Here is a 27,817-nt window from a genome sequence, read left to right as displayed (position 1 = left end):
ATAGAGCAGTGAGGTGGTAGTTTACAGATGGTACAAAATTACTCAAGATATTTAAGTCCAAAGCAGACTGCAAAGAGTTACAAAGGGATCTCACAAAATTGGGTGACTGGACAACAAAATGGCAGATGAAATTCAGTGTTGATAAATGCATATTGGAAAACATAATCCCAACTATACATACAAAATAGTGGGGTCTAAATTAGCTGTTACCACCCAAAAAACAGATCTTGGAGTCATCGTGGATAGTTCTCTGAAAACATCTGCTCAGTGCAAGGCAGTGAAGAGCCATGTCCCCTACATGTATTCAGAGCTGCTTACTTTAGGGTCAAAATTAGATTTTTAGACTTAAATTTTTACTAGATTCCAGATTTTTTTTTCCCCAGTGTCAGCCCTGAAAACTCAGCTTAAAATTTATTTCCCTTTGTCTGCGTTTGATTTCTGTTGTAGAAATCATTGAGCACAATAAACAGAGGACTCCAAAAGATGCTTATAACAGAGTTACCTTGGTGAGATTAGGAGTGCACTTTAAGCAACAGTGTACTTACACCCTGGCATCTCCGGCTTTGTGACGCACCTTTGTGTCAGTGCAAAGCTTTTCTATTGTTTCTCTCCTTTGGCATGTGCCTCCTTTTTATCTTATGGGTTGACTTTTTGATGTTTAAGTGTGAATGCCTTAATTAACATATGAGGTCATTTTTTTGATCAGTGAACAGATTATGGTATTTCTCAACAGGACCTTTTGAGTACACTTATTTTTTCAGACCTTTTCTATGCAGTTTGTCATTGTAAACCCTATTTAACGAATCACAGCCTTTCAGTTTCTTCCAGGTAACATTTAATACTTCAAAGGAATTGTTTGAACCTGGAGTAGATGTTTAGCAGTTACAGGCATACTGCTTTAGGAAATGCCTAACAAAAATAATTAATTCTCCTAGTGTGACTGTCTGTCTGGGCTGGTCTTGGAATATTTTTCAGTTATTCTTATGTTCTCTCTCTATACCCAAGTTCTCCTTGCAATCTCTTTCTGAATGGTTAGCCATGAAACAAGATTTAGGGTGGGATTTTTAAAAAAACTCCTATGTCATTTAAGAGCATAAGTCCTATTGATGGTCTGTGTTCCTAAATCACTTAGGTACTTTTGAAAATCCAGTCTGTAATTTAACAGTGGTCACAATCTTAAAGTAACTGTATATCTTCAGTAAGTTCTTCATATTGAATGAACAGGGTTCTGTTTGTCACAACGTGCATGTTAGAAGTCCTGAGTTACAAAGTTATCATCGGTAACTGTAAAGAGGTAGAGCAAAGGGTACATATTCAATTTTGATTTTCTCATTTCCAGATACTTGCATGATTAACGAAGCACCCTTAACATTGTGTCCACATACAGCCAAATCCTGCAGTTCCTAAACATGTTTTGTAGTCAGTAGGAATCTTGCTTGTATAACGACTGAGTAAAGGGATTGCAGCAGTTAGGTCAGAGATTTTTGCACGTGTGCCTTAGAAATGACTAAAATAGATAAATGATTTGTAGAGTTCCACAGGTGTACATGGTGCTTTGCCAAACACACACACAATACAAGGACCTGCCTTGAAAAGCTTAAACCCTCCATCAAATACTGTATGTGGGACAACAATTCAAGAAGTCATGTAGACACAGTCCATGAGCAGATAACGTTTATTGAGTTATATATGGACAATTATATATCCATTGAGCTACAATATATTTCAATAGTGCAATATAGAAAGGCTTTAAGATCCCATTTTTAAAATGTTGGCTTGGAATTACTCCGTTTCCAAGTTCAACTGTAATGTAATGAGAATTAATATTTTTTGGCAATCTTTCCTGCAGATTTCCAAAGTTTTGCTTAGGTTTAACTCGCAGCTTAGGTTTAACTCACAGCACTTGCTGTAAGTGAGGAATAGTTTAGCAACCTTAACTTAAAGTTAACAGAGGGGTTTTTGCTCGGTGTTAGTATCTTTTGAAACAAACCATTTCAACTAAGAAATATACCCATGCATTATGAGACATATTTGATATGTTTTCAGGGAAGACTTAGCAGCTTTGTTTTGAGGGACATGTTCTCAGGGCGTAAGCATATTAATGTGTGTGTTCTTTGATCACTGCAAATCTGGTGATGACACTATGCTCTGAAACTGTGCGGTCATCAGTCTAATCCAACTCCGTGTTAGACAGATGTTCTGTTGGTAGGAGAGTGCCTGAGGAACTTCTCACCCATGCCCGGCATCCACACTGCACAGGATAAGATGTCAGCATTCTTGTTAAAGCTGGGAGAGGGGCCTACTAATGTGCTTCCTGGTGGTCCACAGTCCCAAGAGTACATGGTCAGATAGGGTGACCAGATGTCCCGTTTTTAAAGGGACAGTCCTGTTTTTGGGGATTTTTTTTCTTATATAGGCGCCTGTTACCCTCCACCCCCTGTCCCGTTTTTTCACAGTTGCTATCTGGTCACCCTATGGTCAGACAGCTTGGGGATGTGTGCAGGCACCCGCCCCATCTGCATGTAAGCTGAATTTGGCAGCAGGTGTGTTTGTAGGAGCTATGCCAACCATAACCATACTGCTGTGTGCCAGCAGACTGGCTCCCAGACTCACTACTTCATTTCCGCTTTCCTCCACAGTGCACCTTTTGGTGAGTTAGAATCGGGGAGTTTTGTCATTGCCTTCAGTGGGGCCAGGATTGTACATGTGCATTTGAGATTGTAATCTTCTGGCCAATGCAGAATTGTTCTTTGATCTACACTTAAATTAGATGGGGCAAGACTCTATTAAATGTCCCAAGTGATGGGGCTTCTACAACTTCCTTTGGGAGACCAGTCCATGAGCTAATGGATCTCACGGTCAGGAAGTTTTCCTGGTATTCATCGTAAACTTTCCATTTTATAATTTCTAAATAACTTCTCATAATTTTATCCTAAATAATGTATTTTCCTTTGTGGTTTTTAGACCCTTCAGATATTTGTAAGCTGCTATTATGCCCTTCTAGTAGGGCAAGATTTTTGCCCTTTATTTTTTAAAAAATAAGAATTCTTCTTCTTGATGTTACAGGAACGTTCTTTGGCTTCAGTACATAGTAAAATGGATTCTGAAATAGTTAAATTGAATTAATATAAATTTACTGTATATGGTCCTTTTGGTGCAAGGGTTTTAAAATATTGTACAAACATTGATTTACAGAATCCTGTAATATTGACAGGTATCATGATTCCCTTGTACATATGAGGAAGCAGTCACGAAAATTTAAGTTACTTACCCAAGGTGTCATAGTAAGTCAATGGCAGAATTAGGGCTAGAATCTAGAATTCTGATTCCTGCCTCCTACTGTAAACATGGCATAACACTACCCAATTATTATTAATTAATTTATATTCTTCATTTACATAATGTTATAAACATGGTGCTGAAAATAGATCAAGTCTAATAAACAAATCCCTGAACATTTTACAGTCTAAAGGCATGAGTGGGTACAGCACAACACAAAACAATAACAGAATGACTTTAGGATGTTATAGCTGGAATTGTTCATGGAACAACTGAAACATCCTGCTTTTTCTCTGGTACACAAGTTTACAGGAATAGTGACTGGTAACAAGAATGTTTAAATTTTACTTGCATGGTCAAATAAGAGAAAACCTCTAACAGTGGCTGCTCTTGCTCTATTCCACACTTTCTGCCACCTTGTTTCCTTGGTATTTGATATGCTTTTGCAAGTCACTTTGAATTGTAATATCTCAATATGGTAAATGCAGTTCTTAATCTGGCTCAGATACACTACGCTTGCATTGCTCTTTTTTATGTAGCAGAAGGTATATGCTTAATGATCACCTATTTAAGACACTTTGACAGGTGCAGGATATTTTTAGGTGTGTAGAACTTTCTGTGAAGAGCTGGCATTTATTTAATAGCATGTTGCAATCTGGGCTGTAATAAATTTGTATTTGTAGCAGTTTAAAAAAAAATGCTTCCAAAATAAGTGGCATAAAATTACTGAAGTCGGAGGCAGCAAAGACTTGCAAAATCAGGTTCTCTAGCCTATTTCCTGTGCAGTTTTACTCAGACATGTAGTCTATGTTGTCACACTGTCTGGAGTGGCTCACGACTGAGAGTGCCTACATCAGGGCAGACACCCCAAATTGGTGGTATGTTTGTTTTATAATTCGATTTCACCAACTCAGTACCAAATGTGAACTTCCAAAGTTCTACAATAGCCTTATGGAGTCACAGACAGTCCCTTTAGACACTCCAGTCTGTCTTGCCACCTGGGCAAGATGGACTATGTTAGAAATGGTCCAATCATCATACACAACGACCACTTGCTTTGAAATGCACAAGAATTAGCACTTTGCTGTTAAAGTTCTTCATTTGCCTTACACAAGGTTTCTTTCTCATTTGATGGGTTATTTAGTTACATGGGTATATATAATGTAAATGTTTGCTATTACATTATAACCTGTAATAATGTAATAGCAAACATTTAGTTAGGTAAGTGAAAACAATGCATACAGCATCCCATTAGTTTTCATGAAGTTTAAACACGAAATATATTCCTATATGGTTAACAATCTCTCTGATCTATATTAAAACACAAGTGAATTGGCCTGGCTTCCAACTGTGAGTTTGTCAGTTCTCTGCTGACACCTAGGCTTTGCCCAGAGCAGGCACTTGGCTTACCAGCATCACACACACATTTCTCGGATGAGCTTGTATGGAAGTCTTAGAATGGATTTTTGATAGTTAAATCTGTGACCGGGAATGCTAATCTGGAATATGTTTGTTTGTGTGTGTGGTTAACTACAGACCTTGGTGGAGGGCTCTCATTGTAATGTGTTAAGGTATGGAAATTTACAGTTAAGTCACCAATATAATGTAATTCTGTCCTATAGTGACACTAGGGGAGAGGGAAGATAATTATTTTTAAAAATCAGTTTAATTTAATTGGGAATGGTTATTGCTTGGTGTGATGACAGGGCAAAATTAAGGTGGTTTGGCAGCCTTAAAACCTACAAAGATTTTAGGCTTCACAAACTTTTACTGGAGGCTTATTTTGAATTTTTCAAAACAACCAGAGGCCCTCACTGCTCTACTCTGATAAAAAGCCCAGTTTCATTGGTTGCCCAAGGCCCAGCATGCATTTGAGCAGTTGAAGCTTGCCTTCACCACCACTCCAGTATGGCCCACCCAGACATGATGCAAGTTTTCATTGAGGAAGCTGATACCTCTAGTACGGCGATTGTGGCAGTCCTGTCCCAAAGGCACGGACCCAAGCAAACACTTCACCCCATCGCATACTACTTGAGGAAGCTTACCCCTGATGAGCAAAAGTATGAGATCTTGGACGAGGAGCTCCTGACAGATAAGACCACTTTCAAAGAATGGTGATGCTACTTGGAAAGGGCCCGTCATCCAGTTCAAGAGTTTACCGGTCATAAAAACCTGGAGTACCTGCACAAGGCCAAGGCCCTAAACCAGTGACAGCTCCAGTGGGCCCTATTTTTCTCCTGGATCAGCCTTATCTTGACTTCTGTCCTGGAACCAGAAATTGCAAGGCAGATATTTCCAAAGAGATGGCTCCAATCCAGGAGGCCCTGGTCTGGAGTCAGCCCACATTGTAAAGTCACATAATTTCCTCAGTGTGACTTGCTGCCAGGACCTGCTCACACTCATATGTTCTGCTTCTGTCTCCAGAATTCCACCCAATGCGTTGGCCATTATAAACATAAAACCACATGAAAACCAGGAAGGGAGCACGTTCCTAAGGAACACTGCAACTTTGTTCCCCCCGGATCTGCCAGAGTGGCAGTTCTTCAACTGTGCCATGCCTCCACCCTGGCAAGACTCTTAGGGTGATATAAAACCTGACGATTAATGTCCTGTTTCTTCTGGTGGCCCCGAGTGTGCCCCAGAATAGAGTACTTTGTAGCTTCCTGCCAGGTACATGCTTGCACGAAGATCCCACTCCAGAAACCGTCTGATCTCCTCCAACTTTTGACACTATATTTCGGCCCTGGGGGGCTATTTCCTTGCACTTTTGGGGGGAATTACCAGGATCCAGTGGTTTCATGACTATCCAGACAGTGGTAAATTGCTTTTTCTAGTCCCACTTCATTCCGTGCATGGATTCCCCCTTTTGGGGGAAACTGCCTGGCTCTGGATAAACAATGTAGTCCATCTTCCTGGCCTCCCAGATTGTCACCTGTGACGGGGGGGCCCCAGTTTACTGCCTGCTTCTGGCACAAGGCCTTATGTTTATTAGTAATCCATGCACACCTATCCCCTGCCTACCATCCTCAGTTGATTGACCAAATGGAAAGAATCAACCAGATCCTCTAACAATACTTACGATGCTATATCAACCATCACCAGGATGACTGGTCTTCATTGTGACCCTATGCTGAATTTTAGTACCATAACACAGACCATGCATCCATAGGCCCCACCCCCTTCTTTATCAACTATGGGTACCACCCCCAATTTCACCCACAATTAACCACATCCTCCCCCAACCCATCTATCTTAAACCTAGTACAACACATCCATCACATCCAAGAGGAGGTGAAGGGACACCTAAAAAAGGTGAGGGAACACTACAAAAAGCACGTAGCCAAGGGTAGACAAAAGGACCTCACCTATTCCCTAGGACAAAAGGTATGGCTTTCTACAGAACACCTCTGCATGGACAGACCCTCTTGGCCCATACTGGCTTCAGCAACAAATCAACCTGGTCACTTTCAAGCTTCAGCTCCCTCAGTTGCCTAGAGTCCATCCTGTATTCCACATCTCACTTCTAAAACCATACACCGAGAACACATTTTCCCATAGAGCCCAATCACCACTCCTACCGGTGCGAGTACAGGGTCAGGAGGAATACATTGTTCACTAAGTCCTCGACTCTAAGATCAAGATCAAATTATGGTGCCTGATAGATTGGGAAGGCTATGGCCTAGAGGAACTTGGGACCCAGCTGAAAATGTTCGTGATTCCACCCTGGTTCGGGCCTTCAATAGGAGCCACCCTGAATTAGGCTCCTGCCTCAGATCATCTGGTATCCTGATCCTGCCTGACTCTTGTTCTTGATACTTGGTTTTGATCTCTGGTTTCTCTTGCTTCTGACCTCCCAGAATTCTGACCCAGTTGACACCCTCATCTCATGACTGTGGACTCTGCTCTGACTACTAGGCTTGGCTGCCCATGACCCAACTATGACACCCCTTTAAAAAAAAATTTAAAAATAAAACTCATGGCAACTTCAAAACAACAAGTGGTTTTAAATCAAAAAGTCAATGTTTTGAATTGAAAATGTCAAAATGAAAAGTTTTGACTTCTTGGCGCTTTTTTTTTTTTTTTTTAAGCAAAACATTTTGCCAAAATTGACATGAATTCACAAAATGTTTTGGTTGACCTGAATCTCCATTTTTTTCCCCAAAAAAGTTTTGATCAAAAACTTTCACCCAGCTCTAGTAACAGGTTCCCTATGTGAAGGTGACGAGATTGCTGCTGGTTGGGTAGGTGTTCTGTGTGTTGGGGTGTGGACGGTGATGGGGGTAGGAGTGGAGCAAAAGAGGCCCTCTATATGGGGAAACTTTGAGGGCAGATTCTTCATGTGTGAGAAGGGGTTGAGGGCAGGTTGTCTTGGAGACGTGTCTTGAACATGGTTTGTCCTCGGCTATGCTTGTAGTTAAAATGTCCAGCTCCACCTGTTGCGGACACACGTAGGCAACAATGTCCTCTCTTCCTGTGCTGACAAGGCTTATGCTGATTGGAAAATGAGTGAAACCATAACGATAAGGGCTAAGAGAGTGAAAGCTGAGCAACTGAGTGAGGAGGAGACTTTTAGTCTGTCTATCTAAGGGTATGTCTACACTACGAGAGTAGTTCGATTTTAGTTAAATCGAATATGTGCAATCGATATTAGAAAGTCGAACGTGTGTGTCCACACTAAGGACAGTAATTCGACTTTGTCAGTCCACACTACCGGGGAAAGCGTCGACATTGGAAGCAGTGCACTGTGGGCAGCTATCCCACAGTTCCCGCAGTCCCCGCTGCCCATTGGAATTCTGGGTCGAGCCCCCAATGCCTTCTGGGGGAAAAAAATGTCTCGAGGGTGCTTTTGGGTAACTGTCGTCATCCAATCGTCACTCCCGCCCTCCCTCCCTCCTTGAAAGCGCCGGCGGGAAATCAGTTCGCGCACTTTTCTGGTCAGTGACAGCGCGGACGCCACAGCACTGCAAGCATGGATCCCGCTGCGACCATCGCCGCAGTTGTGGCCGTTGTCAACGCGTCGCAGCTCATCATGCACCTTTCACAGAGGCAGATAGAGAGAAATCAGGCGAGGAGGCTACGGCAGCGGGGTGAGGACCTGAACTCCGAGAGTAGCACACGCCTGTCAGAAACCACGACACCCAGCGCCGAGGACATCACGTTTGCAATGGGACATGTGGATTTTGTTGAACGGTGATTCTGGCCCGGGAAACAAGCACGGACTGGTGGGACCACATAGTGCTTCAGGTCTGGGATGAATCCCAGTGGCTGCTAAACTTTCGCATGCGGAAGGGGACTTTCCTGGAACTTTGTGAGTTGCTGTCCCCTGCCCTGAAGCGCAAGGACACCCGCATGCGAGCAGCCCCGACTGGTATTTACTTGGAGAAGCTTACTGACTCGCTGTGATCTCAGCGAAACCAATATCCCCATCGTTATAGCAGCTTGCTGCGTGCTCCACAATCTCTGTGAGAGCAAGGGGGAGACCTTTATGGCGGGGTGGGAGGTTGAGGCAAATAGCCTGGCTGCTGATTACGCCCAGCCAGACAGCCGGGCGATTAGAAGATCCCAGCGGGACGCGCTGTGCATCCGGGAGGCTTTGAAAGCCAGTTCCAGGACTGAGCAGGGTACCCAGTGACTTTTAAGTTTGTGGACACAGAAGCTGAACTTGCCCCCGTTTCTTTACCCAGTTACCCCCTTCACCCCCTTCCCAAAAAATAAAATCTGTTCTGTTTTGCTACTGAACACCGTTGTCTTCATTACTGTTTTCGCGGGAATGTTTTAAACCTGGGTTTAGTGTTGTGATGCTAATGATGCTTCTAAACTGCCCTCCCCCGCCACAAAGTCACAGAGCAACCCCGCCCCCCCCCACAGAACATGAAAGCCACCTCCCAGACTGACCAGGGTAACTAGTCACTGCACTGTGTATGTGCCCTGCTGCTGGGCCTGCCCCCTGCTAAAGGTGACTGTCCTGTCTAATTACCAAGCCCCTTCCCCCCCCTTCAGACAGACTCTCCTCCAAAAGAAGAGGATGGAAACAGTAATGAACAGAAACGTATTTTTTATTAACAACCACACATGGAACGGGGGGGTGAAACTTGGACGGGGTCTTGTGTGAGGCGGGTAGGAAAGGACTTTTCAGATTTTGGGGAATGAGAGCCTTCTACTGCTATAGCTGTCCGCTGGGGTGGAGTGAAAGTTTTCACGGCCCCTGCTGCCCCTCCGTGTTTGGACTTTGGGTGAGGGGGTATGGGACTTGGTGGCGGGGCAGGGCGGTTAGAGAGAGACTGCAGCGGGGCTCTCTCCTCCTGCCTCCGGTTCTGCAGAACATCCACAAGGCGGCGGAGCATGTCCGTTTGCTCCCTCATTAGTCCAAGCAGCGTTTGAGTCGCTTGCTGGTCCTCCTGTCACCACCTCTCCTCCCGTTCCATGTTTGCCCGGTGCATTTGGGACAAGTTCTCCCTCCACTGTGTCTGCTGGGCTGCCTGTGCTCGGGAGCATCCCATTAGCTCAGCAAACATGTCTTCCCGTGTCCTCTTCTTCCTCCTCCTAATGTGCGCTAGCCTCTGGGCAGATGTGGCTGTGGGAATTGGAAAAAGGGAGTGAATTCCTGAGACAGATCAATGTATCTGTGAACAGAGAACATAGTCTTGCTCTGTGAACAAGACCATGCAGAGCACCTATCACACGCGCACTGAGGACAAGGTCGAATTTTCGGCCCTCGCCTACAGTGCCTGTGGTCTTGCTGTGGCGAGCTGAGGAGCGGGGCAGGACACCGGACTTTGTCTAGCTGGCAAACATGGTAAGCCGTAGACTTGTGGCTGCTTAAAACTTTAAGAGTGGCACTGGCCTCCTTTCACATAGAAAGCAATGCGAGTCTCTGCTGGCAGCAATCCTGCAAGCATGAACTCTGCCCCTGTCCCAGCCCCTCGCGGCTGTAAACCGCGTGGCTGTAAACCGGCGGTTGCAGTTCTGTAAAGGAACGGGCAAGCAGTCCCAATACTAACTTTCCCCTACCTAATTCAAAGCAGGGCGTCATGCCAGACATCACCCTCCTGAGGGTCTCGGAGAGCCAGAAGGAGAAGATGCTTCGGGACAGCCGGCAGAAACCGGGGCCATTTGCTGCTATGCTGTGCAAGGCCATGATCCCCGAATACCTGCTGGCGTTGTGGCAGGGAAACGTGTCATACCACGGGGGGCCTAATAAGCTCTCCCTGCCAAAGAACCTGATAATTAGGCTGGAAAGACACCTGCAGGAGGCCTATGAGGAGTTCTCCCCGGGGGATCTCGCCTCTATCCCCGGACACATCGACCAGTTTTTGGGTTAGGTGCCCTTGGAGGGACAAAAGAGTGGAGCGTCTTGGGCAGTGTAATCATGAAGCGGACATTGTTGAATTTTCTTAAAATGGTTCGGACTATACATTGAAGCGGCCAAAGACACAGTAATCATGATACCCTTTGTTCAGATTCCCCTTTTTGTTGCACTTTCCTGTTTACATGTTTAGAAGCACTTTACCCATTGTTAATATTTCAAATCTTCCTGTTCTGTTATAAATAAAAGTTTACATACTTGAAAGCACTTTAGCTATTGTTAATATTTAAAATATGCAAGTTCTGTTATAAATAAATGTTAAGATATTTAAAACACTTACTGCTTGATCCTTCCCCTGAATCTGTGTCTGGGGTAACGGCGGGGGACGGTTGGTAGGGGATCTCTGTGAGGGTGATGAAGAGCTCCTGGCTGTCGGGGAAATCAGCGGTGCCAGCGCTGTCGACTGCCTCGTCCTCCTCATCTCCTTCTTCATCTTCCCCGTCCGCTAACATGTCGGAGGAACCGGCCGCGGACAATATCCCATCCTCAGAGTCCACGGTCACTGGTGGGGTAGTGGTGGCAGCCGCACCTAGGATGGAATGCAGTGCCTCGTAGAAACGGGATGTGTGTGGCTGGGATCCGGAGCGTCCGTTTGCCTCTTTGGTTTTTTGGTAGCCTTGTCTCAGCTCCTTGATTTTCACGCGGCACTGCGTTGCATCTCGGCTGTATCCTCTCTCTGCCATGGCTTTAGAGATCTTCTCATAGATCTTTGCATTCCGTCTTTTGGAGCGCAGCTCGGCAAGCACGGACTCATCTCCCCACACAGCGATGAGATCCAAGACTTCCCGATCAGTCCATGCTGGGGCCTTCTTTCTAGTCTGGGATTGCACGGCCATCTCTGCTGGAGAGCTCTGCATCTTTGCCACTGCTGCTGAGCTCGCCACGGTGTCCAAACAGAAACTGCGATTCAAACTGCCCAGACAGGAAAAGGAATTCAAATTTTCCCGGGGTGTGGCTGGTCAGAGCATCCGAGCTCGGACTGCTGTCCAGAGCGTCAACAGAGTGGTGCACTGTGGGATAGCTCCCGGAGCTATTAGCGTCGATTTCCATCCACACCTAGCCTAATTCGATATGGCCATTTCGAATTTAGCGCTACTCCTCTCGTTGGGGAGGATTACAGAAATCGATTTAAAGAGAGCTCTATGTCGAACTAAATAGCCTCGTGGTGTGGACGGGTGCAGGGTTAATTCGATTTAACGGTGCTAAATTCGACATAAACGCCTAGTGTAGACCAGGCCTAAAGCTCTCTGTTTTTGTGTACCCAACTGTTTGAGGAGCAAGATTTACTACTCCGAGTACAGTAAGTAAAGGTATCAAGCCTGCCCCCTGTGCATGTTCCTGGTGATTTTTAATAGTCATATATTATTTTATGCTTATTTATTTTGTTGACCTTACACAAAATAAGATGGAATTAAGTAATTTAATCTTTGTTTTTAACAAAACAACATTCAGCAAAGCTTTGAGGTCAAATTCTTCTATGTGTAACTTCAGTGGTTTTACATCAGAGATTAATTTGGCCTGTGAGATATCCGAAGAGCTTAGGAAAAGTTTCTACAATTCATCATCATTTTCTTCTTCTTTCTTCTTTTTTTTTTTTTTCTTTGCATAGAACCTTTTTTCACGTCCCATGTTGTGTGGAACTCTAAGTCCCTTATGGCTTCCGGAATGTGTGTGATTCAGTAGCAGTTTTAATTAACTACACAGCTACAATAAAAATTCCTTGGCTCTTTCACATCATCCATAAGTCCGTTAAAGTCTCTGATGTGCTTACGTTAAGGATGTGCCTTCAGTTGGTAAACAGGATGTAATTGGCCCTGTGCATTTTGGTAGATCATGAAAGAACTGCCACTTCCCCAGCACGTGTTCCTTACCCCCAACCAACCTGCCCCTCTCATCATTAACCATTCCTGCTCTTATTCCCATTCCAGCTCCCCCCACCACTCCTTCTTGCCCCTCTCACATACACCTCCTCACTCTAGCTGCCCCATATGCATATTCCCTCTCCTTATTATTCCCATACCCCTACTCCTGCTTCAGACCCCACCTCTTAACAGACTCCACCTCTTGAAACAAAATTCCTCCCTTCACATATCCCTGCTGAAATCCTCCCACTGCCCCCTCTTGCTGCTTCCCCCAATAGTGAGACGGGATTTCACTCCGGACTTGTGTCAGAACTCCAGGGGAGAAGTCGGGTCTTGGAGGTGGGGGAGAAGATTGGAACTGTTTGTTAGGAGAATAAGAAGGGTTATAATAAAGGTGTTTGAAATAATGAATGGTATTACAGTAGCTGGAGCACTTCTGTTCTCATAGTACAAAAACGGCAGGACACTGAATTTGAGAAGCAGCAAAAATAAAACTATAAAAGGAAATACTTTTTCACACAGTGTGCAGTTAACCTGTGGGATTAATTGCCACGAAACATTGTTGAGGTTGAGAGTTTAGTCGAATTCAAGATAGGATTTGACATGCAAGCCATATCTACACTGCACTTTTCTGCTGGCACAGCAATGTCAGTCTGGGCTGTGCAGGGGTGTGAGCTCTGACAAATGTAGCTGTGCTGGCATAAGGCCCAAATGGAGTTTTGCCAGTATAAACTGTGTTCACAGTAGAAGCGCTTTGCCAGTATGCTATACCAATATTCCTGTACCAACAAAGTGCTCCTAGTGTAGACATGGCCACAGCTGGATAATGAGAACATCCTGAGTTACAGTAGGTAGGATTTAAACAAATGTCTGGAAGGGATGTTCTTCAGGGCATAAGCCAAACCCTCACTAATGGGGATTATGAAAGAACTCTCCCTGTGGGCAGGTTATTCCAAAACTGCCTACTGCAGGCTTCTTGAATCTTCACCTGAAGCATCTGGTCCTGGCCACTGTCAAGACAGAATGCTAGGCTAGATAGATGAGGGCTCTGATTCAATATGACAGTTCCTATGTTCCTAAAAATGACCACCACCTCCCTAAAGTCAAGGAATGGGGAACCGTTGGAAACGGAAGAGGAAATCTCCTAGAGACTTTTGCTTTATGGACAGCGAGGAGTATGTTGTATCTTCTAGGCATATAGATTATTATTTTCAATGGTTTCCATCTTTGTGTAGCCTGGTATTGTACACAGTAGCATGGAGTACAGTAATGCAATAGAGGCCAATTGTACTGAATTCACCAGATTCGCAAAAGAGTTTCCCACTGAAATAAATAGGAAAACTTCCATTGACTTCAGTTGGAGCAGGATTTGGACCCAGGATAAGAGATCCCCATTATATTGTTGCTTTCAGAATCTGATTCCATAATGGCTGAATGCAGGGGTGTAAGTAAAGGTCCAGTGTCATAACTGTTGTCTTGTCTTCCAGAACACTGATGGTATATTTTAGGCTGCACTGAATTACAATACAACTTAATGACTACAGTTAAAAAATGGGTGTACAGCATTCACTCATAGGCATTGTACATAAACCAGATATTTATTATGTTCAAAAAGAACGTGCACAAATAAAAATCATGCCATAAACATGCAGAAGATTCCTTTGTCTCCTATAAGTAGCCAACATGTGCAGAACTGAAATGGAATCATGTTGTACCTGCTATGTACTGTATTACAATATACAATACAGTATTGTCTGTTTCCAGTGAGCAAAAGAATAAAGCTATTAAGCTTTTTTAAGCTTGCCAAAACTTCTTTGATGATATAATGGCTAAAATAGTTGCTTTATAACTTAGGTGTAGAAACATTTCCATATATTATATGGACAAATTGGAATTGAGTCCAGGTTTTGTGTGCTGTTGTAAGATGTTTTGCAAGAGAGAAAGTGGTCCATGGTTAAAGCGCTGGACTGAGATTCAGCGGATGGAGGTTCATTTCCCAGCTCTGCTACAGACTTCTGTGTCATCTTGAGCAGGTCACTTAACCTTTTCATGCCTCAATGTCCCATCTGTAAAATGAGAGTGATAACACTTCCTTTTTCCTACTCTGTATCTCTCCGGTCTGTTTAGACCGGGGTGGGCAAACTTTTTGGCCCTAGGGCCACATCAGGTACAGAAATTGTATGGAGGGCCGGGTAGGGAATGCTGGGGGAGGTTATGCCTCCCCCAACAGCGAGGCATGGCCTGGCTCCTGCTCCCTATCCAGCCCCCCAGAATCCTGACCCTCATCCAACCCCCGCTGCTCCCCACCCTTGACTCCCCCCCTCTCCCCCCCCCCCGGGACTCCCGCATCCTATCCAAACACCCCTACTCTCTGCCCCCTGACCATCCCCCCGGGACACCCGGAACCCCCGCCCCATCCAATCTCCCCTGTTCCCCACCCCCTGACTGCCCCCCTGGGGCCCCCCTGCCCCCATCCAACTCTCCCTGCTCTCCCCGCCCCACGTTACCTGTGGGGTGGGGGAAAGGGGGGCTCAGTCCTTTCCCTGTGCGTTTCCCCTGCTCGTTTGGTTGCTCTCCCTGGCAGTCAGGCAGGGCTCGCTCCCTGTCTGGGCTTGGCTGCTGGGGACGGGGCTAAGCATGCTGGGAGTGGAGGAGGGGCCCTTGCTTGCTCTGTCCCTGTCCCTGGCAGCAGGGCCCAGGCCCCTTGACCGCCCCCTGTAACCCACCCTGCTCCTCACCTCTCCCCCTTCCCCCTGCTCCCCACCCCCTGACTGTGCCGCCCTGGAGCACCAGGTCTGGCGGCGCTATAGCTGTGCCGCCCGGCCGGAGCTGCAGCCACACTGCCCAGGCGCTGGGGGAACTGTGACTGTGAGGGAGGCAGGGAGGGAGGGGAGCAAAAGGGGAGGGGCCAGGGCTAGCCTCTGTCCCGCGGCTAGCCTCTGTCCCGCGGCTAGCCTCTGTCCCGCGGCTAGCCTCTGTCCCGCTCACTGCACTGCTGGGGGGTTGGGCTGGCTCCTCAGCAAGCCTGTCCTGACCCCGCTCCCTGACAGGAGCTCGGGGGTCAGAGGGAAGGGTCCTGCAGGCCGGATGTGGCCCGCGTGCTGTAGTTTGCCCCCCTCTGGATTAGACCCTAAGCCTATCGTGACAAAAGGGACTTTTTCTTTCTATGTGTCTGTATAGCACGTGAGAGGCCCTGATTGGGGTGGGGCCTCTAAGCAGTCCAGATAATCAAGGTCACTGAGGTTTGGGATAGAAATCAGTTATGCAAATTTATTTCTTGCACTCTCAGAATACCAATCCAGGCTCATGGCGAAAGCCCACCTCCCCACCCATAGGCAGCTGCGAGATGTAGGAAGCTCCGTTGTTGTGAGAGAGGAAATGTAGGGTTGGTTCCTGTGGAGTCCCTGTTCCTATTCACCCCCTTTACTCCACTCTTAACAAGAGTCCCATCACACTCCCATCTATTTTAAAGGAGTTAGGGTCTGAATCCCCATTGCCTACGCCCTGTGCATGTTGACCAGTATAAAGTGGGTGTAAACCACAACTATTCTCATTTGCTAACGTTTTACACGTACTTTGCATGGGTTTGAATGTCTGCACAAGGTGTGAGACAATGGTGAGTCGAGCCCTTTGTTTTTCTCTGATGGATCACCAGAGAATGGCTCTTTTGTTAAGAACTAGGAGGCATGGACCAGAATTAGAACGGTGAACATGGCTCTTTCTCTCCAGGTATTTTCCCCTTATTCTTCCAAGCATCTAAAGATTTATTCTGTAATCCCTCCATCTCCTTTCATGGATGCTGTACCATCCATTTTAGGTACTCTTACGTAGCCCCCCATTACCATACCATCTTTGCACCTAAACATCTTTAATGTATTTATCCTCTCAACACCTCTGCAAGGTAGGGAAATACTACTATCCCCATTGTACAAATGGGGCCCTGAGCCCCTGAAGAGCTTACAATGTAAATAGCCAAGACAGACACAAAGTGGGAGAAAAGTATTAATATAACTATAGTTACTTTGTATCTGGGGAAGAGACTAAATGGCTTGCCCAAGATCACGCAGGAAGTCTGTGGTAGAGCAGAACTTGAACCTAGGTCTCAGGCTAGCACTTTCATCACTGGGCCATCCATCCTCTCCTTTCCCGATTTGGGGAGGTTGGGGCACTTACATCAATGTCTAGCATAGCTAGTGCCCAAGAATCTTCATTCCCGAGGAATGGGCTTCCTAGACTGGAAGATCTAAAAGATTTCCATTTGAGAAATCATTATATTAAAAATAGTTTGAATTATGTTTGAATGGAGAGAGAGCTGCCTGCCTGTCATATGCAGTACAGTATCAAACTAACCAAGAGTATTGCATGTGTAATTGAGAAATCTTGTATGTCGCTTGAGGGCTAATTAATCCTTGGTGCAAATCCATTTACATTAGGGACGATTGTGGTTGCTAATTACTGTAATACAACCTTATGGTATTTATCTTTATGCCTTCACAGAACATACAAAAGAAAGTGACTAATATTAATTAAAGTTTACTTTCTATTATGTTTCAACGCCTTGATCTTGAGAAGTGCTAAGTGCCCTCCATTCCTATCAACAAATGGCTGTTGAGGGTGCTCGGCATCTGGAAGGAAGTAGTCAGCACCCTGCAGGATCTAGCCCATAGCTGCGTATTACTTTGCTTTTAATGATGTGGCTCTGTAATGGAGAAGGTAACAGTCTCTCTATAGTTAATGCTGCAGTTGAGGTCTTATTAGACGAGCATCCTTGAAAATCATACCCCAAATCCCCTACTTATGGTGCTAGTTCTGAAAACCATGGAGAAAATGTTGGATTAGTTTTGACACTAAAATATTTAGAAATAGCTTCTTTAAACATTTTTGCAAAAACAGTAGAACCACAGAGTTACAAACACCTTGGAATGGAGGTTGTTTGTTATTTTGAACAAAACATTACGGTCGTTCTTTCAAAAGTTTACAACTGAACAGTGAGTTTATACAGCCTTGAAACTTTACTATGCACAAGAAATATGCTGCTTTTAACCATCTTAATTTAAATGAGACAAGAACAGAAAAAGTTTCCTTACCTTGTCAATTTTTTTAAATCTTCCTTCTTTTTTTAGTAGTTTACATTTAACACAGTACTGTACTGTATTTTTTTTTTTTTGTCTCTGCTCCTACCTGATTGCATACTTCCAGTTCCAAATGAGGTGTGTGGTTGACCAGTCAGTTCGTAACTCTGATGTTTGTAACTCTGAGGTTCTACTGTACTCTAATGTTTCTGATCTTCTATTCTGAATTCACTTAATCCCACAAAATTTGATTCATAGATGGATTTGGACATTGGCTCCTACAAGTCATTTCAAAGGGCAGAGATAGTACAATGTTTATAGAATAAAACATAAAGATCCTGTCCCCTTTTATCCCTCTGTGAGCAGAGGAATCTAGTGATGGTCTCGTACTAGAGTAGAAGATATTTTGCAGCAGAGGAGGCCTTAAATTCTGCCCCTAAAGTCCTGGGGGCTTCCTGCACTGTAGCTGGGAACGAGCCTCCGAGCCCGGGTAAACAGACTCATGCTAGCAGGGCTGGAGCTAGCACACTAAAAGTAGCAGTGTGGCTGGTGGAGACTCGGGCTAGTCAGCCAAGCTCAGATCCAGGGGGAAGGGGAAAGGTGGGCTTGAGCTCGGCTGGCTAGCCTGAGCCTCCGCTAGTGCTGACACATCCACACTGCTATTTTTAGCCTGCTAGCTCCAGCCCCGCTAACGTGAGTCTGACATACCCTTAGCTCTGTATTGGATGCTTCTGGGAACTGGGAGCCGGACTTTACTCCCTCAGGCATCTGCACTTATTGGTTTGCAGTGTGATTTTTTTTTTTTTTTTCCCCCCACCTCCTCTCCCCCTCCCCCTCCCCCCATACTCCTAACCAGCACAGCTATTCTAGCAAAACTTTTAAGTGTAGTTTGGGCTCTACTGTCAAATCGCTTATTGAACATTAGCTGCTGATTTCCATAGTTATTACTCGTAGTTGTTTTTTACTTTTGGTTTTGGGAGCAAAGATAAATCTGAGCGACCTGCTCTCTTGTTCCATATGAGCTGCTTGTTGTTGTATTGTTTGTATTGCTATAGTACTTAGGACCCATCGTCAGTGACCAGGACCCCATTGTGCTAGAGGTGGTACAAACGCAGAACAAAAGACAGTCTGCCCTGAAGAGCTTATAATGTAAGGGTAAGAGAAGAGACAGCAGGTGGAGATGGACAGGAGAGTACAAGGAAGCAATGAGACAATATTGGTCTGTGTGATAGGCTGTGATCTCGGCACGCCAGCAGCCTGGAGGTGGAAAATGCATGTGCATATTGAGAGGTTGCTCCTGCTCCCATTGTGGCCAGTGGCACAGCTCCCATCGACTTGAGTGGGAACAGAATCAGGCTCTTCATTTGAATGAACCAGATATTTAGGCTTGTCAGGATCAGGTTTGAATCGATAGGTGTTGGCAAACGTTGTTTTCAGCTGATACACTGATACTGACGAAAAAAAATACTCATGGGTAACAGATGGTGTGAGTGCAGCCTCTCCCTGCCACTGGCCTGTGCCTGGAAGAATCAGGTGTCACCAGCCCTGCCGCACAGAGAGCCTGTCACAGCCCCGCTTGCTCACTCCTGTGACAGCACAGCTGCCTAGGGCGCCCTGCTGCAGGGCCGGGGACACCTGATCTCTGGAGGCGCAAGGTGTGGGGAAGGCTCACTCACTCACCAGCCAGACGTATGGGAGCCATCCCTGGGGCAGGAACCTCCAGGGCTGTGGGGGGGGGGGGGGTCCATCTTTGTCCTTGGTGGGGGGTCTTTGCTCTGGGCTAGGATTGCAGCATCTCCACATCTTGTGCCTTGGAGTCTTGGGCCCTTCGGCCTTGCAGGGAGCCCCCTGTGTCCCCACTGTCAATGCCGCTCTGACGCTAACCTCTACCCCTTCCCCACCTTAATTTCCAATAACTCTAAAAATACAACGTTTTTAAAATCTTTAAAACTCTTAAAAATAAAACCCAATAAAAATAAAAAACCTTAAAGATAAAAGTAGATATTATTCATCTGAATTAGAAAGAAATAAAAAATGAATTCTGCCAAGCCTACAGATATTGCTTTGTCTGATGCCTTCTCCCAGAAAAGCTCCTAGAACTGCTATCAACTACTGATAGGGTAGCAGAGTTTACTTAAATATGATTTTCCTGTGTAATTGTTTTAAATGGGGCAGATTATTTACACTAGACTTCCTGAAGGCAAATTGAATTTGTTTATAAAGAATAGTACTAAGGTTAATGGTTTTTCTGTTAAACGGGCTTATAGTCATTTTAAACTCTCTTGTTTATTTCACTTGTAAAATGTCACGACAACCACTTTGTTTTTTGAGTAAACATATGAACTCACATTAGCATATGAAAATGTGTTCTTGTTGTCTGTGACCAAAGATTCAGACCTATATTTCACACCGTTCCAATTAAAGGGGAAAAATGGAAATTTTAAAAAACTAAAGTATTAAAACAAAAACATCAGGAAATCTTAACAGTGTAATCAGCCTGATCCTGCAGTCCTTTAATTCAAATTGCCAAAGCACTATTAGATCAGGTTCAATAATAGGTTCTATGCATTTAAGACTACGTTGTCTTGGTGGCACCAATTTATGTATCACTATCAATCAGTCTAGGAGATGAGTCAAAATAATGTCTATGCTTCCTATGTGCAGAACAGGTGGCATATATAATGTATGTAATAGTTATAGTTAATTTGTGCTTGTAGAAATTGGCTATTATGAGTACTACTTTCAGAGGGAATAGTGTCTAATGGTCAGAGAAGTCAGTTGAGAGTCAGGATCTCCGTGTTCTAATTCTGGTACTGCCACTAGCTTGTTTGTGTAGCATTGGGCAACTCACATGAGATCTGGTTAATCGATACAGGGAAGATAATAATTGGCTACCTCATAGGGGTGCTGTGACTTCCAGTTCACTGATCTTTATAAAGTGCTTTGAGATCCTCAGTTTATTAATTATTTGTATTATTGTAGAGCCTAGGAGCCCCAGTCCTGGATCAAAGCCCTGTTGTGGTAGGTGCTGTACAAACCGAACAAAAGACAGTCTCTGCCCCAAGGAGCTTACAATCTAAGTATAAGGCAAGAGACAACAGATGGATACAAATGGAGGAGTGCAAGAAAAGAATATACCCGAGAAAATATTGGTCAGCATGATAGGCTGTGGTCTCAGCACACCAGCGGCCTAACTTAACCATTTGTCCCACTCGCTACAGAACTGCACGGAATTATTATAGCTTTTAAAAGACAAAGTTTATTTTGTAAAATATAAAGTTAAAACTTCAAATTTTCAAGTCATTCATATTTTTAAAAAAAAAGCCTCCTGGCTAATAAAGATAAAAGCCATTTTGCCTCTTCTGTGTCAGAATCATTCAATTTCTCTTCACAGATCTGGGTTCTATCCCACCATAATATATAAGGCAATATATTTGGGTAGTTAATAGATACCATTCACATCCGCTTAATTTTGGACAAATCATTACTCCTGAGGGCATTCTGCGCCAAAAATTCTGTGCACAATATTTTAAAATTCTGCAAAGTTCTTCAAATTGTATTTGTCAAATACATGTGGAGGCTCCAGCATGGCATTGGGGAGCACAGGCCACTGGCTGCACAGAGGTGGGAGATCATTCTGCAGCTCCCTCCCAGGACACAGATTCAGCAGTGAGGCTGCACCCAACCCTGACACAGCACAAAGACCTGGCCTGCCCCTGAAACACCCCAGGGCCCTGCTTCTCCATGCCAGGTGCACCAGGTGTGGACAGGCAGGCTCAGCCCGGTAGGGTCCAAATATGGAGGGGCTTAGTGCGTGGGGATCCAGGTATGGGTTGAGAGGGTTCTGTCTGGGGCAATCTGGGTGTGGACAGTTTGGTGGGGGTCTGGGTGCAGGGGGATCTGGATGTACAGAGGCTTTTGGGGTGTTCTCGGTGCAACGGTAATAGACCTCTGAAGGGGGTCCTGATGAAAGTGGTTGGGGCTCAGCAGGGTGGTTTGGGTGTGAGGGGTTCAGTGGGCGGTCCAGATGCTGGGGGAGTGGGACTCAGTGGGATCAGGATCCATGTGCAGCTGGTTGGGGCTCAGTAGGGTTGGGATCCGGGTGCGGGTGGCTTGTCTGGGTAGTCCAGGTGCAGGGGGAGTGGGGCTTGTCGGAGGGGGGTATGCTCTGGATAAGGCTTGGTGGGTGAGGCTTGGTGTGAGGATTGGGTGGATGGGGGAGCAGCTCCCCATACAGGGATCCCTCTCCATGCAGCTGAGGCGTGATGGGCGCAGGAACAGGTGGGGGAGTTTGCAAAGCCTCCTGCAGCCTGGGGAGAAATCTGGGTGTGGGTCTGACCTGGCCCCGGATGCCAGGAAGTCCCATCCTCCCCTGCCCAGCCGGGACTAGCAGCTGAGCCTAGCGCACGGTAAGAGCCACCAGCCAGGTCTTCCCCAGTCCCGCCCCCTACCCCACAGTGACTTACCTCTCTGCTGGCTGTCCTGGGCACTCGAAACATACTGCTGGGGAGGGTCACATGACTGCTTTTGTGGCTTCCCTTTGCTTCCCCCTCAGAAAGTCATTTTTCTGCAGGGAAGCAAATAAATCTGTAGGGGACATGAATTCTGCGCATGTGCAGTGGCGCAGAATTCCCCCAGGAGTAAAATAATGTAATATCTTTTGTATGACGCCTCCCTTCAGATGCTCTCATTGTGATTGTAGACTATGTGTGTTCCCTCCTGTTGCTTCTAGTGGTTGGACTATCAGATCTGCCCGAGTGTATGTTGTCATTTGGCATTCAAATCGGTGCGGCCTGCAGATCATACAGAATGTGTGAAGTGTTACTTTTGTATTTGTAAAGGGCTGTCCACAACCTGTCCAACATTTCACTATCCTGTGAGTTTATTGGAAGAAAGTTTCATCATCGCTTCCCCCGGGAACATTTGGAAGAAGTATTGGGCAGCAACAAGTCACCAAAGAACATATGTCCCAGTCATGTAAACAACCTCCTGAATGAACTCCTGCATCAGCAAGGAGCCCCATTGCAGTTGATGAATTTAAAGGGGCCCTGTGTGGATGTAGAGATTGCATGGAGTTGCTTGCAGAACTGAGGCCAAAGTTAGCAATTTGTACTTTAAATGTAGTGCTTTAAATCCTTTTCTTCATGCTGCAAAAATAGATACCTCAGCCTTCCTCTACAAGGCCTAATCCAAAGCCCATTGAAGTCAGTGGGAATCTTTCTATTGACTTCAGTGGGCTTTGGATCAGGCCTTGGGAGCTTGGCTATGAGAATCTGAGAGCTGCCCAGAGACAGACTGTTTGTTTATTATTCAGGGTTAATGTACCACTGAAAATGAAAGCTAAGAATTTTGCACATAATATCAACATGCACATTGCAATGAAAGGGACTTTAACCAGATTTAAAAGAAGTGGGATCTGAAATAGCTGCTTTGAATTAGTGCTATAGAAGAAATCCTCTTATGCAAGAGGAGAGCAGAGATATTTGTTCTTTCATTGTGCTGACATAATACAAGTTATGCTTTTTTTTTTTCTTCATGTTATTGACTCAAAATGGAAATGTGAGAACCCTGATACCCTTAAGTGTTATGGATATGTCTACACAAACATACATATGACAACGGTGAAAATAATATTAAACATGTTTGTTTTTCTAGGTTAGTGGATGACAGATGTGTGGTTCAGCCAGAGGCAGGTGACCTTGCCAACCCTCCTAAGAAGTTCAGAGGTAAGTGAATGAGAGTAGTTTTAATTTCACACATGGGGCTACAGCTGGATTTGTAGTTTATGGAACGGATCCACATTCTACTCTCTTGGGCAAAGATTTGCATTACATCACAATGGAAGTCTCCAAATTTGCCAGTGCTGTAGGACTGGGCCACTGACTCTTGAAGTTGCAATATAAATGAAAAATTAATGTACAATATAAGAAGGTAAAGAACATTAAGAACAGTTGGGAAAATATTGGGAGAGGGGTTAATTTTCATTTAAACTAAGGCCCATTTACACTACTCTGGCAGTCTAACATTTACAGTCACTTTAAGACCCCTTTATGCTTCTGAAGTGCCATTAAGACTCCTGTTGTAAATAGGAAGCAAGTACAAGATGTTCACAACTACCAGAAATGGCTGATTTCTTGCGCTCTCTCTTTTTTTTTTTTTTTTTTTAAATAACAGACAACAATTTTCTTTTTAAAAAACATTTCCCTCTGTTTTTTGTCCAGCTCTACCTATAACCTTTCTTACTTTTCTCCACTTCTCTGAACATACACGTATGGATTAAACTAATATTTTTGGGAGGGTTTTTTTTTTTTTTTTTCGTTTTTCTTGCTATTATAATGTGTTGGGGGGTGGGGGAAGGATGCATTGGCCAAATGCAATTTCTGTTCCTTTTAAAAAAAAAATTATTTAAAAATGAATACTTTAAATGCAGCTCTATGTTCTGTGTGGATGTGGTGGGAGGGAAATAAAACCTTTTAATGCCTTGTCCACACTTGAAATTATCCTCGATTTCAGCCATCGATGTAACTGCACCAAAGTAAACCCAAAGTTTCCTGATACAGAATCCTTTGAAGTAAGTAGTAGGTGCTGTTAAAAGAGGGGAGTGCTACCTGGAGTTTATACACCCTTATGCCCCTGCACCCCCCACCTACAGCCTGTCTCTGTCTTAGGGTGACCAGATAGCAAGTGTGAAAAATCAGGATGGCTAATAGGTTGCCTATATAAGAAAAAGCCCCTAATATCAGGATGGTCCCAGTAATTGGGATGGTTCTGATAATATCAGAACATCTAGTCACCCTGCTCTGTCCTACTTGCCTCCTAATCACACAACCCAGGCTCCTGCCACCTTCCCCTGCCCCTCCTCTTCCTTCTCTCCAATCTCTCCCACCAGCTTCTATCCCCATCCCCTTTTTCCTGGCTGCCTGGGCCCAGCACGGGGCAAGCATTGAAAGCACAGGAGAGAATCTCCTGTTCTCAGTTCCAGTACCTGGTACTGCAGCAACAGTTGCAGAGTCAGCCCGTGCATCCCTAGAATGGAGCATGCTCAGTCGATCTGCAGGGATGGTGCATGTGGAGCCTGGTCAGCACAAGGAGCTGCGAGAGGCTTGAGTATGCTCAGTGAAGACAGAATTTAGCCACCAAGCTCTTAAATCTCTGCTGAGCATGTGCAACAATGTGTTTTCTCTAATCTCGTTCTCAGAAATGGCTGAACCATTTTAACTGAAACTTAAAATAACTAAATCAACCTTAGGCAGACACGTGGCATGAAAACTTAAGCCTGAATGGTTAAAGTTTGGCAAAGTTATAAGCAACTGACAATAGGGTCTAATAACATGACGTGTCGGGCAACTTTAACTATAGGTATTGCTACCTGCACTGGCTATACTGTTATCACTGGTGGCTGAAATAGGGATGGATTCTTAGGAGCCAAGAAACCGTGAAAGAGTTTCTAATATTGCTCTTACTCTCTGAGAGCTGGCTCTGAAAAAGGTATCCTGGGGGACCATGATCAGTGTTTTTCAGTGATGCCTTCTCAGTTTTGCTCAGTTTGCAAATAACTGTTTTTTGTTTTGTTTTGTTTTTCTACCTGCCATACAGTACCTCTCCTATAGCGTTCGCACAGTTCAAAATTGAGTACAGCTGCAGGCCTGAGTTGAAAGCATGTCCCAAAATAGTATACAGTTTCATTGTTGTATGTGTGTATACTTTCTCTTTTAGGGTGAGTGGTGGCTGCATTATGTTTCTGTTTCAGATCACCTGGGATTGAGTATTGTTCAGTTAAACAAAGCTGTGGTTGCCTTTCCTTTTGGGGCTATTTAAAGATACCATGTGCCAAATTCTGCTTTCAGTCACAGTCGTGTAAATCTGGAGTAACTGCACTGATGTCAGTGGAGTTACGCTAGGCTTGCACCAGCATGCATGAGAGCAGAATTTGGTCCCTCGGGTGTTTCCTGTAGTCTGTTGTCTATTCAAAAGAGCTTTTTGTATCTTGTGGTTGAATTAAGCCCGATTATGTAAGGTGCTGTGGGCTCTTATTTCCTATTGAAGTGAAAGGGTATTGAGGGCTCTCAACACCTTAATGGAGGTGCTCAGCACCTTAAAGGATTAGCCTTCTAGTGGTTATGAAAGGTGCTGGACTGCCAGCCAAAAGCCCTCTGTCCACAGAACAGGTACAATGTGGGCAGCAGACGTGCAAGCTTCCTTAAACTGCAACCTCAAACATACTTTAATTAATTTAACATGTAGTTATCTCCATTGGGAAATAGTTTTAGCCTCCAATAGACTACAATATGCAATAGACCACAATTAAAAACACTTACAGCACAAATTTGGCAGCACTGAGGCACACAAGGCCCTTCACTGGTATCGAAGAAGCGTAGAAATATAGGGCTGGAAGGGGACTTGAAATCATCAAGGCCAGCCCCTGCGCTGAGGCAGGACCAAATAAACCTAGATCATCCCTGACAGGTGTTTGTCCAACCTGTTCTTAAAAATCTCCAGTGATGGGGATTCCACAGCTTCCCTTGGAAGCCTATTCCAGAGCTTAACTACCTTTGTAATTAGAGAATTTTTCCTAATATCTAGCCTAAATCTCCCTTGCTGCAGATTAAGCCTTCTTGTCCTACCTTCTGGTCATGGAGAACAATTGATCACTGTCCTCTTTATAAACAGCCCCTTAATGTATTTGAAGGTCCTCCCTCAGGCTTCGTGTCTCAAGACTAAGCATGCCCAGTTTTTTTTTTTTTTACCCTTTCCTCGTAGTTTAGGTTTTCTAAACCTTGTCTTTTTTTTAAATGGAGATATCCCATCTCCTAGAACTGGAAAGGACCTTGAAAGGTCATCGAGTCCAGCCCCCTGCCTTCACTAGCAGGACCAAGTACTGATTTTGTCCCAGATCCCTAAGTGGCCCCCTCAAGTATTGAACTCACAACCCTGGGTTTAGCAAGCCAATGCTCAAACCACTGAGCTATCCCTCCCCTGGACACTCTCTCCAGTTTATTCACATGTTTCGTAAAGTGTGGTGCTCAAAATTGGACACAGTACTCCAACTGAGAACTCACCAGTGCCAAGTAGAATGGGACAGTTACCTCTCATGTCTCACTTGTGACACTCCTATTAATACTGCCCAAAACGTATTAGCCTTTTTTGCAACTACATCACATTGTTGACTCTCATTCAATTTGTGATCCACTACAACCCCCAAATCCTTTTCAGCAGTACTACCACTGAGCCAACTTTTCCCCATTTTTGTATTTGTGCATTTGATATTTCCTTCCCATGTGTAGTAATTTGCACTTGTCTTTATTGCATTTCATCTTGCTGATTTCAGACCAATTCTCTAATTTGTAAAGGTTGTTTTGAATCCTAATCCTGTCCTCCAAAGTGCTTGCATGCATAAATACTTCAATTGACTTGACTTTTCTGTTGGTTTGTACCCCTCTCCCCATGAGGCATTTAAAATAAGTGCAACATTTATGAGTAAATCAGTTTCTTTTCTGACTTTTTCCACCCCTATTTTGATATATTCAGTTTGTTTCAATTCTTTTTCTCACAATGTTTTTCCTTCAGTTCGCTCTCTTCCTTCCGTTAGAATCCCTTCTGTTTACCCTGATTTTCTTTCTCCATCCAGCCCTGCCCCCTTTCCTTTCTCCCTCCATCCTACTCATTCCTTTATCTCTCCCTCCACCATTCTCCCCTTCGCCCTCTTCTCCTTGCTATTTCCATTTTGTCCCTCAATCTCCCTATTGTTTCCTCCATTACCCTCCTCCTCAGTTCAGGGCCGGCTCCAAGTTTTTTGCCAACCCAAGCAAAAAATTTTTCCTCCGCCCCCTTACCCGCCCCATTCCAACCCCTTCCCCAAATCCCTAGCACCTCCTGCTCCCCCGGGCATGCTGCATTTCCCCTCCTACCCCACCCTCCAGGGGGGAGAAGCGGAGCGGCGGCGCGCTCGGGGGAGGAGGCGGAGGTGAGCTGTGGGGGGGAGTGGTTCCTCTGCTCCCCCCCCCCGGGTTACTTCCTGCGGCCCTCCCCACGCCCCCGCACCTCTGCAGCTCACCTCCGCTCTGCCTGCTCCCCTGAGTGCGCTGCCGCCGCTCCGCTTCCCCCTCCCTCCCAGGCTTGCCGCAAAACAGCTGATTTGCGTGGCAAGCCTGGGAGGGAGGGGAGAGAAGCGGAGCGGCGGCACACTCAGGGGAGCAGGCGGCAGTGGAGCAGAAGTGAGCTGGGTGGGGGGGGGGGAG

General features: G+C 45.1%; 1 protein-coding gene across 1 annotated transcript in view; it reads left to right on the top strand.

Moving 5' to 3' along the window:
- The window catches only part of ITPR2 (inositol 1,4,5-trisphosphate receptor type 2), a 346,451-nt gene that overhangs the window by 30,563 nt on the left and 288,071 nt on the right, over window positions 1-27,817 (top strand). Inside the window, exon 2 of the mRNA XM_026652241.2 lies at window positions 23,235-23,305. Within this exon, the coding sequence (XP_026508026.1) occupies window positions 23,235-23,305 (71 nt within the window). The remainder of the gene's footprint in view (window positions 1-23,234; window positions 23,306-27,817) is intronic.

The sequence above is a fragment of the Terrapene carolina genome, unplaced genomic scaffold, assembly GCF_002925995.2.
Source record: "Terrapene carolina triunguis isolate 2854851 unplaced genomic scaffold, T_m_triunguis-2.0 Scaffold112, whole genome shotgun sequence".
In the NCBI taxonomy this organism is placed as follows: domain Eukaryota; kingdom Metazoa; phylum Chordata; order Testudines; family Emydidae; genus Terrapene; species Terrapene triunguis.
Note: the sequence above shows the minus strand (reverse complement) of the source record. Positions and strands in the feature narration are given on the sequence as shown.